The following is a 15,087-nucleotide window of genomic DNA, read 5'->3' as shown; positions in this document are numbered from 1 at the left end:
GTAGACAGTTACCACAGAGCTCTCATAAGAAGCTCATATAATTGGGCAAGATAGAGCACACCTCACACACCTCACCTGAGACAGACCCCTCTACCATGCTCCATCTTCAAGAAACAGGCACAGTGTGAAACAGCTCAAGAGCATTTTGAGCTTGTTTAACCAGTCCCAGGACTGGGACAACTATGTCCTAACAGATCCAGGGAGCTACCAGAAAGACTTTTGCAAAGCTAATGTAACACTAAGAGTAAGAAAGCAGCACCACTCCTTACAAAGGAGGACTTTCAATCATCTAGTGCCTCCTGGATTCCCTTCAGAGCCAAATTGTACTATCTGGGAGCATGCACACTGAGTATTCCTTTCATTAAAACCACTCAGCCCTCTCTTCAGAGCTGGGTCTGACAGCAAAGATGTTATATCAAAGATTTGAGCAATCTTGACAGGACTGAGGCCAAAAGCAGAACTGGATTATACATTAAGGAAAGACCCGAGCTAGCTCACAAGCAGGACAGTGGGACTCACAAGGTATAAAGCTGTTATTTACAAGTCCTTCACACTCAGGAGAAAAGATAAAGGAAATAACTACCCTCAGGCAAACTTGTGAAGATACTTTATGTTTAATACATCTGAAAAGAATGCATATACAAAGAACTTAGACATGAAAAAGCATTGGTTCAACACTAATGAGTCTACAAGAAATTGGAATTTTGGAAGATGGAGAAAATTCACTAAGTCTTAAAAAACTTTGAATTTGCAGGCCAAAATATATACTTGGTAAAACCCTTACGTACTGCAGTTGGTCTGTGTACAGACCCTGTGTATGATCCTCAGGGGCTGGAGCCCATCTTACAGGTTCAATGTTACTCATGAGCAAAATGTAGAAAAAGGGGTTCCATTCACTGGTCCCAGTATGGTGCCACACTAAACACCAGAAGCCCCTCCCTGCAGTTCCTTCCAACTGACGCAGGTCCATCTTTCCACCCCTCCCTGAAGGATGCCAAGCCATCCAGTAAGAGATGCACCATCAGAGCCAGCTCCAAAGCCCATTGCTGCATACCCTGGGTCCCTTCAGGGTGTCCAAGCAGCAGTGTATGTGCAGATCATTGTAAGTATTTCTGTAATAATTAAGGATTTGCATAAGGTGGACTTGTTAAAAGCGAACTGATCCGGCCAGGCATGCTTCCAAAGGTGCAGGTATTTATCACCAGCCAAAAGGTTATGATGGCAAAGATTTAGCAAGAGACTGGCAAGTTAGTTTCAAGTCTGATCTGATGGTGCATTCAGAGAAAATGATTCTCCTATTCCTAAGGCTTCATAACTTATAGGATGGGGTAGAAATTTATGACCTGCACAGTAAAAAGCCAGGGGAAAAAGATACAAGGCAACTTCAGAGGAGATGCATTTTCTACACTCCTTCTTAGAGAAGCACCAGCTTGAGACATTTTACTTTCCTAACTAAAGTCTGCTCACATCCAGGCTGCTGGCTGGCTACAAAACAGCCCTACGAGGTCTTGAAACCTGAACCAAGTCTTGCCAGGCCGGCATAAGGGGCAAGGCTTCAGAAAAACAGCCTAAAATTAGTCTGTTACAGAAAAAGTCATTGAGCGTGCCTTGATGTTAAACAAAAAAAATTAGAAACAAAAAACAAAGTAAAAAACTAGTACTGATCAGTGTTTTCTGATAATACATAGTTACTCAAAATTAACTAGTTTAACTGAATTGAGGGGGCACTGGGGAATAAACACTAACATTCTCATCTCACACAAGAATCGTGTGGGGGAGATGGGAGTGCAGGGCATTTGTCATTATTGCAAAAACAAATTTTAAAATTTGTATCTTTAGTTTGATTTAAACATTGCTTTTAATATGACATCAAACATCAGCTTTGCAGAAGGGGCTGTGGAGGGACGTTCATAGCAGAACACACCTGCGAGTCTTCTTCGGCTCCGGAGGCTCCAGGGCAGCCAATATCGCTTCATCAAATACATTCTTTAGGCCTTTCTGAAAAGGGGTAAAGAGAGAAAGGGGCAGTCTCATTTTTGAGTTTTCACATAAGCAAAACCCCAGAAAGCCACACCCCTCTACAGACAGATGGAAGTTTGCCATCCACAGACCTCAGAGCCTGCCTGTCTGGCAAGGCTCCGTCCGAGCCGCACTGTTGCGCTCAGCAGCTTCTGAGCGCAGCATCTCAGTTTCAGAACAGGAACACAAATCCTCTGAAAGTAGACCAAAGTACCCCTCATATGAAGCAAAACACATACACCAAAGTAATTTCCTTAAGGCGATTTTTATGATTAACTGGCTACTCACACATTTCACATGCTAATGACAAAGCAGAAAGTGCTGCATTCAGATGAAAGAGCTCTACCTGGAGCACACCTGGGACAGCAGACACCCGTGTGTTAGGGGAGGAAGAGACAGGGCAAGCATGCAACTGGTCCAGTATATGCTCTTGTGCATCCAGCCCTAAACACCCCAGGGTTAGAAGCAACCAGGCAGAGCTCAGAAGCTGCCAAGGTAGCAGAGAAATCGAGCTGGAGGAGGACACAAAGGTACTGTACACTGTGTTAAGGATTAAACTGAAGCCAGGAGATGCAATTTGAATAAAGCTTCATCAGTCATTCATACAAACAACTGCAATTTTTAATTTCAAAATTTAAAGACAAGCTACAATTGATGTTTTCTCCTTAAAACAATAAAATCAGAAGCATGATAGTAAGCAGCAGCTTTACATCTTACAGTAACAGGCTTTAAGGATCTATTATTGAAATGAAGAGCTCTACCATGTTAGTGAAAGCAAGAATTTTAACAGTTCATAAAGCAGTAGCAAGTACATTGATATTTCCTTCCCCCCAAGGACTGACAAATACTCCACTATAGCACAGACAGCCAAAGCAATAGCAACACAAAAACATCTCACTGCACACAGGGAAACCAGAAACCCTTCACGTTACAGCATCACTTGCAGATCACCAGTTCAGGTACTTTTGTCATGCAAATACAGTTTACAGGTTCACAAGCAGAAATGGAAAACACACCCATTGTTTCTTCCAGCTGGATTCAGGAAGATCAAACATCATGTCTTTTTCTTTTGATCTTTCTTTAAATAACAATGTAACCAAATCCCTTCCCCAACAGCCTGAATTATAAAACTAGCCACATCTGGCAACCCAAGCAGCAGGGAATTAAGCGAGTCCAGTTCGTGTTGCACAGTCACAGCGTTTTACTACAGATCTCAAGTACTGTTTTCAGTCCAAGGGCTAATACAGAGGTTGCTCTAAGATGGTAAGCAGGCACAACAGTTTTCAATCAAGGTGGTTTGACGCATTTTTAACCACGTTTCTACAGTAGTGGGAAGAGGAAGCAGCAGCAAGAGGGGAAGAAGAAAGTTTAGAATATACAGCACTTCCTTTTGGGCTGAGTTTCCGGAGGCTCGAGGGCAGCTAGGATAGCCTCATCAAACACATTCTTCAGACCTCTCTACAAGACAGAGGGGAGGAGAAAAAACAGCAGCCAGGTTAGAGGATTAGAGAAAAACAAGCAGATACAAAGAGCATTCAGGATAGAGCAGGCTGAATTCACAGAGGCAGGTAAACAGATTTACTTTGTAAATAAACAAAGTAGATCGAAGGAGGAAATCTCATTTGGATGACTGAGAAGTCAATGACAGACAGAAAGAACATTTGACAGAACAAGTCACGCAGCAGGGCAGAGGCAGAAACACAGCAAGAACATGGGGGTGGGAGCCACACAAAGGGTGGTAGTTTCCACTCCACTGCTGTACATACACTGAGGAAGTTTACAGTGGAGTAAATGGAGCAGAGAGCAGCTTGCCCCACCTTAGGGACCCAAAAGGTCAGCTAAACCTTTTGTAGTCACCCAGTGCAGATAAGTGAGCACCGTGGATGCACAGACTACTGCTCCCAACTCCCCCAGTGGCAGCTAGTCCAGAACAAAGGCTCCAAGCAACTCCTCTGCTTTGTGAATTCAGCCCCTGAATAACTGAAGGTCTCAAGATGGCTGGGAACACACAACCTGAAGGGAAGCAGGACTCCTCTGGTAAGCCATTGTCACCAGCAGTCAGTAACTCTGTCTTTAGAAGTGATGCAATACCTTACCAGTGCTACTCTGACACTGGGAGCCAGCATGGAAATGGTGCATTTCAGTTATTCAGTTTAGTTTCCAAAGCAAGTATAACGACAGGAAGACAGAAACAGTGTTAGGACTGGAGCAACTAGGATCTAACACCAGAGAAGCAGTCACAGAGTTGCAGGACTCTGCAGGGGTTACACCGGAGCATGGAGCATGCACTGCATTTGCTGTAAGCACAACGGGAACACCACAGGCTGTTGCCACTCCCACACAGCACTGCCAAGTTACGCACCACACCAGGAGTAAAACCTGGCTCAGTTTTGGCTAACTGGACTCGCCTAAATCTACTGTTTTGAGTGCAACCTTGATAAATTCAGGAGTACTGCTTTATCACAGCTAAAGGCAAACAGAAAAGCTACAATTACATCCTGCAAACAATTGCAGTCTGTGCAAAATTTAAAGGGTTTTTTTAAGATCATTCAAATGTAACTGGTTTCTCCATCACAGATTATACTGGATATATCCCTTTTAGAAGGTCTTTAATCTTGTTTTACTGAAACGCATCCATGGGAGATCTCTAAGGCAGTTCCATCTGAAAGCATTTAAGGCCATCACATTACATACAAGATTATACTTCTACGTATAATCTTTTTTAAGGAAACTACAGTGTACACCCTGTACATCCTCCCCAGCACCTTAAATGAGCTGCAACCCAGACTGACAAATGAGCTAAAGACTTCAGACAAATAACGCCTCGAGTCCGTGTACTAATTACATTTCCTTTCTCTGCTAAAATAAGGTTGTGGCATAAACTCAATGATGTACTACTGTTAGACAGATTAAGAACCCATGCAGGGGTTCCTTAATTCTCCTGCTCAGGGACTTCTATTTTCCTATTGCACGGGAGAAATTTGTTCAGGAGCCAAAAATGTGGGATTTGTTTTGAAGAACCCAGGAAAAAAGTGGAAAGGAGAAAAAAGGGACAGGGACAGAACTGTTGTGAAAACAGAAGCAGAGCTACAAACTTGGATGACCAAGAGTAACAACATGAAGGAACTGTGTTCAACACCACAGACACACAGGCCCATACACCAGTTAAAGTCATGGCTCCTGTGCTGCACTGAGAACACGCTGAGGTTCAGCCTTCCTTTACTCCCTCCATTCATTGACAGCTTAAGGCACTTCATGAATCTGTGCCAAAACTGTCAACCCAGCATCTCAGGGGAAAAGGAATTCAGTGTTCTCCCTGGTGTTACATACTAGCATTGGGCTTTAGAAAGCCCACTCAGATATTTAACTCTTCAGTGTAACAGAAACTACAGTCACTGCAGTGGGAATCTGTGCATCAGTCACCCTTTCCTAACAGCAAAGCCTTATCCACTTGTCACAGGGGCACTGGACACCACTTTGTAGAGAAAGGTTGAAGACAGACATTGAAAATGTCATTGTCACAAAAAGGATTCCACAACCTGAGGAAAGGGGGATAGAACTGGTTCCCCACTACAGCACTCATCCAAACTCAGGGAGAAGATATTTTGTCTATACAGAAAGTCTCAGAAACTCAGCCTCTCATGACTGACCTAGTACAAAACCAAACATGCCAGCCCCATGAGTCTAGGATCACTTGCTACTGTGGTGTCGGCCATTTGTAAATCAGCTGGGAAGAAAAAACCACCCTGGACTGCCAAGGTGAACCATGCAGACAGCAGCCAAAGTAAAGAGAGATTGAATACCCAGCTGAGTCTCACTTCAGCTGAAACCAGCTACTACTGCATTGCCTTGCAGGTAGGAAAACAACCTTCCCAGCTGGGAAAGCAGCTGGCTTCTGTGTTCAGCAAGCTGCCAGCAAGATCATTGCAGGAGTTCCAAACAAACCTTCACAGATCAGCCTTGATACGGTTCGCCAGACACTGCTGACAGACCCAGGGAAAAGGTGTTTTGTGAGGGAAGTCAACAACAAATGAAGGAAGAAGAATGGAGCTAATGCAAACCAACTAGTCCTCCAGGTGAGAAGGCTTCTGAACCCTCCTCCCAGGTCACTCCTGACTCCTAAAACCATCAATGGGTATAGAGGCATTAACACTCTGAAAGAAATTCAGGCTGAGCTTCCAAGTGCATAAAGCTCTTCACTGCAACAGAGACAGATTAGTCTATCTATAAATAGAAAGAATAGATAAACACTGCTATTTTTTATCATATCAACTCTTGCTCTGGTAATTCTAAGTGTTTCCATGCAATTTGAGCAGACTATACAACACAAGTCTAGAGCTACAGAGGAAAGGGTCTCAGTGACAGGCCCTGGACAGGTATTTATCCAACTATCAGGCTCTACAGCCTAGTTAACAGCAGCATTCAGGATGTGCCAGACATGACCTAAAACACTATTCTGGGGCTGAACAGATCTAAGAGAATTACAGGTCAAGCACAAATAACCCTCTGCTTGCCTGTGGGTGGTAAGGAAGCACAGCCAAGACCACCATTTGATAAGGGACTCCTGGAATGAACCACAGCGTGCCTTGCCACAGCACTTCCAGTGCCACTGTCCTGCTCAACTCCAGCACAGCCACTTCATTCACAGCGAACACTCAGGCAAAGCTTTGTTCCAAAAAAAGCCTCCAGATCCCAAATGGAAGAGCCAACATGCAATCTGGGCAAAAGGGGCAAGATAAGTAAAACTTCAGGCTTTGTGAAGTTTTGCAATAAAGCTTTGTGTTCAAGGAGATGAACGCACAATATAACTGAAAAAAAAAGAGTGAGGGGCTTGATACAGGAAAGAGTGAGGGGCTTCATACTGTGCACCCCTGGTTCCATGCACATCAGGCAGTGACAATTTCTTCATAGTGTAGCATTAGGGAAGTTGTTAAGGAGTGGCAGTCAATTCTCCGAGAGCAGGCACACAAGATTAAGTTCCCAGAGCATCCAAAGTCAAGGCAAAAGGCCAGCGAGCCAGAAAATGGCTCCCACACTAGTACTCCTAACTGAAAGGGAAAGGATAATCAAGTTTCCTGGCCTCAAATCAGCTATTTTAGTTAGCTTTTACACTCACCTTCACAAGTTAGTTCACACATCACATTTATGTCTTAAGAGCTATTTAATTTTTATTTTCTGTTTCAACAGAACTTCCATCTGAAGTTCTAGAAAGCAGTTCTAGACCATGAACATTTCCAGTCTTACAAGTACAAGCATTAACTTTTTTGGTGTTTTTTTCCCTTTGCCTGCTCTCTTCAGTAGTGAGCTGTACTCTGTGCCCTAACCCAATTATTGTCTGTAGTGCACCTTCCAAGTTTTCAATATTCTTCTGCAGCACAGAAGCAAACACAGCAAGCACATTCTCCTTTATCACTCTTCTACACTAGGCCTAATCCTCACAGGATCATTTTCATTGTACCACTGCCAACTCTTCGTGCCTCGGAACAAGAAGACAAAGAGAAAGCTACAGTGTCAACAGTAGAAACAGAGCCTATATCTTTTCACATCCACTTTAAGCTGTTTTTCCCTGGAACTGAAAAAGGTATGGGACATAAGCAAGCAAAAATGGTCAAAGACCAACCCTCACCTGCGTAAGTGCAGAGCATTCCACATATTTCACGGCCTTCAGGTCCCGGGCCAGCTTTTCAGCCGTCTCTGGGGTTATGGGCTTCTGCTTGTTCTTGGCAAGTTTCTCAATTGTTGAGGGATCATCTCTTAAATCAATCTGGGTCCCAACAAGCAGGAAAGGAGTCTTTGGACAGTGGTGAGTAATTTCAGGTACCCACTAAAGATAGAGACGACACAACATTTGTTATTAACCACCTATGGTAACTCCTGGCATATTTTAGCAGCTCCCTTTTCAGGCAAAGTTCAACCAACCTTTTCTTTCACATTTTCAAATGAAGAAGGAGACACCACTGAAAAACAGACCAGAAATACATCTGTCTGTGGATAGCTGAGGGGTCGTAATCTATCATAGTCTTCCTGACCTAGAGAGGAGAAAATTCACACAGTATTAGACACAGACAACAGAATACTGCCCTTTACAGTGGGTTAGAATGCACACTCCAGCATAGTAACGTTACTATGCTTAATCCTAACTCTTAACCAAAGAACCAAGCATACCCTGAACCCAAACATTAGTTTTCAAATCCAGAATTCATTCAGTTGCTATGTAACAGTCAGCTGCTGAAAGTTACAGAAGAGGTGGGAAGTCTCCAATACACTTTTAGATCAAACACCCTCTAACTGCATATCCTGTTCCTCAATTATGAAAAGCTGCAAAACATGGATCCAGTTATTGATGAGGTCCTCTGCACCTAGCCCGTTCCATACAAATATTATGCCATCAAACTTCATTACCCTGTAAAAAACCCCCTGCTGTTTGGAGGGAAAAAAACCCCAAACAGTTTTGTTCATGAATATATTTTGACTTATGCTGTGAGTGCTCTGTGAAGCATCCCCAGGCAGCAGGCAGAGAATGCTGCTGGTACTCTTGACTGCCCTCAGGCCACCCAGCAGTATTTCCCTAAATGTCACCGAAGTCTCATTATAGGCTGTGTTTTGGAGGAAGCCTGGGTTCTTCCCTTTTAATCCTTAAGGGCAGGCAGTCCCCAGAGAGCACCATCAGCACTGACCCATCAGCCTCACTCTACCCCAGCTCCTTCTTAAACCTCCTCCTGCCCAATTCAGCCGCACTTTGTTTTTAGAAAGCAAATCTGGCACTGAATCTGCTGCACCTGCTGGCAACCAACGCAGAAACACTTGTTTAAAACGTCTCAGATTCTCTCTTGTTCTTCATACAAGACGAAGACCTCAAAGATCTTGAAGGTTCTGATGCAACATCGGATACACCTCAACAAAGGAAGATCTACAGTTTGAAGATGGAGATGTAGAGTCTGCTAGAGCCATTGTGCTTGACTGGACAGAGGGGTAAGCACTGACCAGAATCACAGAATACTTTGGGATGGAAAGGACCTTGAAGCCCATCTTGTTCTAATCCTCTGCCATGGACAGGGACACCTTCCACCTGACCTGGTTGCTCTGAGCCCCACCCAACCTGGCCTTGAACACTTCCAGGGATGGGACAGCCACAGTTTCTCTGGGCAACCTGTGCCAGGACCTCCCAACTCTCACACGGAAGCTTTTCTTCCTAGCATCTACCCTAAATATAAAATATCTTGTTGCAATTAACAGACTACTCCCAAAAGCTTTGTCTTTCAAGTACAAGCTCAAAACAAATAGTTTGTTTTTAATCTGACAACTAACAATAGAGGTTTCATCCACTGTTAAATTCTGTCACTTGTGCTGGCTACTATTCAGCAAAAAGCAGGCAACTATTAAGAACAACTGTTTCCTCCTCAGCAGTCCAACTCAAAAATTAAAGCCTTTATGTTCACCAGTGCACAGAGTTGCTTACATGCACAAAAGTCACTTGGTAACTTCTCAGAATTACTAACTGGATCACTTCTCATGTTTACAGTATGTGAACACACACCACTTCCTAGAGGTCTGAACTCCAAGCAGGACAACAGGCAGGGAAGGACCCAACACAGCTTTTAACCTCCCAGGAGACCACGCAGTGCTACAGCTGAGACCCACTGGAGTACAGGCCCCTCCAGCAGCCCATATAACAAGCATCAGGAAGGAACCTGTCTTCTCCACCTAACTCCTTATCTACTAGGGAGCCTGCAATAACAGGGACATAAATCACATTTGGGAGAAGAACATGAAGAGTAAGTGAAGCTATGTTGAGGAACGCATTCAGTACACGAATATCAGTGTGCAGTTGCAGTGTCAGCTGCAGGTTGAACTCTGGGTGGCTGGAACCCCAGTCAGGAGGCCATGAGCTGGCTCCAACCTTTAGCACAACAAAAGGCCCGAGGACCTGTGGCATAGTCAGGTGACTGGACATTCAGACACACAGCAGGAGCTGAGGCCTCAGCTGGAAGAACCCCGACTTTTGCAAGCACACTGTAAGGGATATAAAAGCCCAGGGTTTGCTTTGTTCAGGGTCCCTCCTCAGAGGCACTAGCTCAAGCTGTTATTTTGTTTTAGCACTGTGATTATTTTAGAGATCTGCACATCTGAGACATCCAGGGGAAACCTGAGGCTGAGCCAGTAAGAAAACCCTGTCTGACTATGTGAGTGTGGGACATGCAGGGAGTCAAGTGAGGCCCCATCAGGTCACCGGAACTGCCACGGCAAAGGAGCTTCAGTCCCAGCTCAGGTGGAGTGTGACTGCCACAGTGGCTCCTGGATGGTCAGACTGGAAAGTCTCCTTAACAGCTGCAGGCTTTAACTGGAAACCTAAGATCATTTCATTAGTCAAATTAGACACTAATGATGCATTTAAGAACAAAGCTGGAAACAGTCAGATTAAAATTTTATCAGGACAATTTTAGGTGACAGCTTATGAACTAAGCTCCCTATATCAGACTCTTTTGAAGAAGAGTTTGCAACACCAGCTGCTGCAACACCACTGTGGTATTATTATGCAGCTGGGGGGGACGAGGTATCCAGCAGCTGAACCAGTTTCTACCCCTTCTTGCTAACTTTTCTCACACACAAAGCAATAGGTAGCTGTTTAATCTCTGCATGTCTCTCCAGTCAGAAACTGAAAAACAGCTGAAACAAGAGGTCAGCAGATTTTTAATTCAAAAAAGCACACAGTGAGAGAGCTTATGAAATCCACACCCTGATTTCATCCACATTAAGGATGCAGAGACAAATGCATATTTAAGACATTCTAGTATTATTGTTCTGTCTTGACATTTGGTCAAAAAGTTGGCTACTTACTAAACAAAACCCACATACAATCCAACATTTTATTCAATACACATTTTTCATTTAATTTAATTTAAAAACACAGAAACTTTTATCTTTCAGATATCATGTCGATAAGAGGTTAAATTCTGAAAGTTGTTATCTGGTTACACAAAATAAAGTGGGTCTAAAAGAAGTACAAGGTTTTCTTGTTTGAGTTTTTTGTTGGAGTTTGGTTGGTTTTTTAATAAAGTCAGTTTAGCCTAAACTCTCCAAAGGTCAAAAACAAACAATGAAGAGAGATTTTTCACCTTCTGTTAAAAAAACCCTGAACAAAAAAACCCTCAACTGTATGTCTTAATGCCCAGTGTCACCTAAGGTAAATCCTGGGGGCAGGAACAATGACACAAGCACTTGGTTTCTCACCTGCAGTATCAAAGAGGCCCAGGGTGTAAGGCTCTCCTCCAATCATCACTGTTACAGCATAGTTATCGAAAACCTGGCAAAAAAAGAAGTACACATTTAAAGAGAATGTGAACAAGCCATCTCTCAAACTACCATCCTACTCACCTTGTAAGAGCACAAGAGACACCTGCGCAGGACAACAGAACCATCAGGCTTACAGTACCATCACCAGCACTATGGCCAGGAACAGAACAATTCCATTTGGAATAGGGATACTCCAGCTGTTTTCATGAGGTACTAAAGCAAAGCCACAGCAAGCATGGGTAGTGCCCTTCCCAAATCTTCATTCATGAAGCCTAGCCACAATGAAACCAAAGCCACAGTGGGGTACACCACTGCATAACACGTGGTAAAAACCACTGAGCAAAACACAATAGTGCTTACCTGCTGCTACAAAGAGGTTCCCCACACTGACACAGAAATCTCGACCTTCACCCTTGGTGTGACATAGAAATCACATCTCCACAAGGACAGAATGGGTAATGTCAGCCCTGCCCTTCAAGAGTACACAGCAATGGGGCTGCATCTCACAGCATCCAAATCCTCTGAAGTCATCTCTCTGAACACATAGGGAACACCACAATAAAAGTCCATCTTTTCAACAGGGATTTATCCTCAATTTTTGAAGGAAGCAATCCCTGGTCAAAAAATCAGCCTGTGTCAAATTTACTCCCAACCTAAAAGGAAAGTTTGGCTTCAGAGACAAAGTTCTACTGTTTCTGTGCAGCATCAGGCACAACAGTGCCAGGGCAGACACGCTGCACAGATCAAATCCAGCACCAGCGTTTCACACAGTAACTTGTTTAGAACACAACTGAGCATGAGGGCCTATCTAAACACTAACCTCCAACACCCACCCAGTCAGCACTGCACTGTCTGAGGTCAGCATCCTTCCAATAACCATGCTATCTTCAGAATCACAACAGAGAGCACTGCAGAAACTACCTCTGGGAAAAGATCCTTCCACTGTAAAAAAACCAAAACCCACCACCTGTCCCTGCACAGGAACTCGGGGCCAGTCAGGATCGCTGAATGAGGATGGGGAAGTTCTGCTTCCATACACAAGTGCAGCCTGAGCAGCTCCCACAGCTGAAATCAATCCCAACAGGAGAGAGGCCAGCAGCCACCTCAAAAGCACAGTGGAAGCGAGAAAGGACGGACATAAAAAATAAGCAGTCACTGCATCTATTAACAGGGCTACAGCAAGAGCTTAGGACCTTGAAACAAAACACAAAAAACTGAGGTAAGAGCAGCGAGACAGCACTTCAGAGCTGAACTTCCCAGAGTTCAGATGTCTCCTTTCCACCTTACTGCCCTGGTTAAAGCAAGACCTGACACCATCCTAATTTTTCCAATTTTTTACAAATCACAGTGACTGAGAAAGCAACTATGGCCAGTGCACACTGCATATCCACAGCACAACATCCAAAAGCAGAAATCCGTCTCTCTCACTACTTTGGATTAGCATTCAAGATTTTTCAAACACCTCAAGACACTTCGCCGCTCATCCCCATTACCCACAGCCCTAACCTTCACACACTGCACTGGGTTTGCCTTACTAAAGACCCAAGAAAAGTGTCCAGCTCCAAATAACACCTTCTGGCTGGGGAGGGTGGAGGCATTTCACAAGGCACATTCAATGTGCCATGACTACTACTGCTTCAAGAAGCTGAAGGACAGGGAAACAAGAAGACTCCTCTGTTCCCAAGTACGGACCAAGAAACCAGAGTGCTGAAGGTCACAGCTTTTGCTCTTCCAGATGTCAAAAGACAACCAGCAGCTCAATCCCTCAAGGATATCTCCTCATTTTTGCTGAGCAGAGAGGAGGTCAGTAACACTAGATGTAGCTGAATTTTAAGGCAATTAGTATGTGTTCTCACACGTTGTTATTTGTAAAGTTTGCTATCTGCAAAATGGGATTTTTTAAATATTTTTGTTAAGGTACAGCTACTGTTGAAATGTTTGGGGTGCAGCCCTAAGGATACCAGTTTTAAGACTGGCCTTCAAACAAACCTGGCAACTACAGTCTCCTAGCACAATCCATAGATGATTTCATCCTCAGTTGTGAGAAACAGACTTAAAACCAGAGTCCACCAAGAAGTTTCAGTTCTTGCCAATGCCAAACAGCCCATTATAGCAGCGGGCACAAGCTCTCGTGGGACAGGACTCACACTTGAGCTGCCACAACCCAAACACTGCCAGAGCCTTTCCACAGGTATGTCCCTCACTGCCTTGTTTTTTTGAGTATGGCAACAACATCAAAAACACACAAGTTACCAACCATGTGCAGTACCAGCATGAAACCCATCTCCCATTGGGAAGTATCCTCCACAGAGAGAAAGGGTTGCAAAGCACCCATCAGTTCTGTTAATCTGGCTCCACTGGTCTGAACTGGTGTGCTCTCCATCTGTGGCCACGCCGCTGCAAAAACAAAGTTTCTGTTCTATTCCTCTGTCAATTTCTTATGAGCTGGAATATCAGAAGTGACATATCAGTTTGCAGAGTCCGAAAAACGCCTCTAGGCCAGTCACAGGATTAGGAATAGGCCTTTGATATCTCCAGAACAGCAAGTTCCTCAAGCCACAAAGTTCAGAGGTAAATATTATTCCACAAACAAGGGGCAGATTTAAAAGGCACTATAAAGAATCCTTAGGACACCCTGAACACACCTTATGGGCAACTAACTTTTGAGTAGGTTTTCCATATTCCTTGTTAGCAGAGATTTACAGCCAGTACGACCACATGCAGGGTCAGTTGTTCCCTGCCAGAGACACCCATGTGGTTTGCTATGCCAGAACCCATGCCATTGCCTGGCAGCACAGTTCTTTTCTTTTGATGTCCTTCCAGTTTTCGTTTTAGCCCATGGGGAGGGGAGCAGCTAGCTAATATTTTCTGCTACTGGGTTGGTTGGTTGGTTGGTTTTTTTATTCTTCTTTCTGTTTTTAGTAAAATTGTTATTTTTCCATCTTCATTCAGACTCCTTGTAATTTGTACTTTGTCTATACTAGGGAGAGGGAAATAAAAAAGAAAATAAAAAAAACAAAAGAGGGTTCATCTCATTAGACGTCTTACCTCCCACACTCACTGTCATTAAACCAAGACACTTTATAACACTGGAAGTATTAATGTCCCTTTCATTGGGACATTAACTTCAACTTCTGTGATGTATTTCCAGATCCAAGTTTGTTTCGGGTACCTACGTAAACTCTTCAGCTTGTATGTTAGTAGAAGATGGCCTTTTCAGCTCCACAACAGAGAAAACTAGTAAAAAGAGCATCCAGCTGTCAGAGTCTTCTCTTGCAGAAACCTCATTAAAAACTGACCTGCCTCTGTGCCCTTATCTTGCATATGCAAGACTAAGGAGAAAAGCACTTTGTTCTAATAGAAAGGCTGTGCATATGCTCCATGGGCAGCCACACTGTTCCCAGCTTGACCTTTAGATAAGTTAAGGAATTCAGTATTGCAGAAAACTAAGCTGGTGAAACTCAAAAAGGCTACTTAAAAATAGTCAAGGACTACACACAAAACTAGCAAGTGTTTCAAAGTACAGATGAATGCAAAAGCACAATCTAAACCCAAACAGATTTCCGTGCTCAGCCAATATTGACCAGTCACATTCCATAGTTCACTACACTTCTGAATCTTTTAGAGTTGCAAAGGAAAAAGGAGCCTCAGAAAATGTTAACCTGTAGTCACTGACTATTCTAGCAACATGAAACTCCTTTCCCTAAAAGCAAAGAGGTAGCAGGAACTGAGAGCACAAGCTGGAGAGCAGGCATTCCTGCTGCTTGCTCTCCT

The 15,087-nt window shown here is 43.8% G+C and overlaps 1 protein-coding gene across 2 annotated transcripts in view; it reads right to left on the bottom strand.

The window, feature by feature from the left end:
- Window positions 1–595: 595 nt before the first annotated feature.
- CDC42 (cell division cycle 42) overlaps window positions 596–15,087 on the bottom strand; it is a 28,974-nt gene continuing 14,482 nt past the window's right edge. Inside the window, exons 3-6 of one of the 2 annotated variants that reach the window (XM_071575450.1) lie at window positions 11,251–11,323; window positions 7,939–8,048; window positions 7,646–7,843; window positions 596–1,998 (exon numbers count right to left, since the gene is read on the bottom strand). In XM_071575450.1, the coding sequence (XP_071431551.1) occupies window positions 1,909–1,998; window positions 7,646–7,843; window positions 7,939–8,048; window positions 11,251–11,323 (471 nt within the window). In that variant the 3' untranslated portion in view covers window positions 596–1,908. Of the gene's footprint in view, window positions 1,999–2,622; window positions 3,478–7,645; window positions 7,844–7,938; window positions 8,049–11,250; window positions 11,324–15,087 lie in introns of those variants that run through there. The other variant, XM_071575451.1, reaches the window with a different exon arrangement.

This window comes from Pithys albifrons, chromosome 22 (genome assembly GCF_047495875.1).
Source record: "Pithys albifrons albifrons isolate INPA30051 chromosome 22, PitAlb_v1, whole genome shotgun sequence".
NCBI lineage: Eukaryota > Metazoa > Chordata > Aves > Passeriformes > Thamnophilidae > Pithys > Pithys albifrons.
Note: the sequence above shows the minus strand (reverse complement) of the source record. Positions and strands in the feature narration are given on the sequence as shown.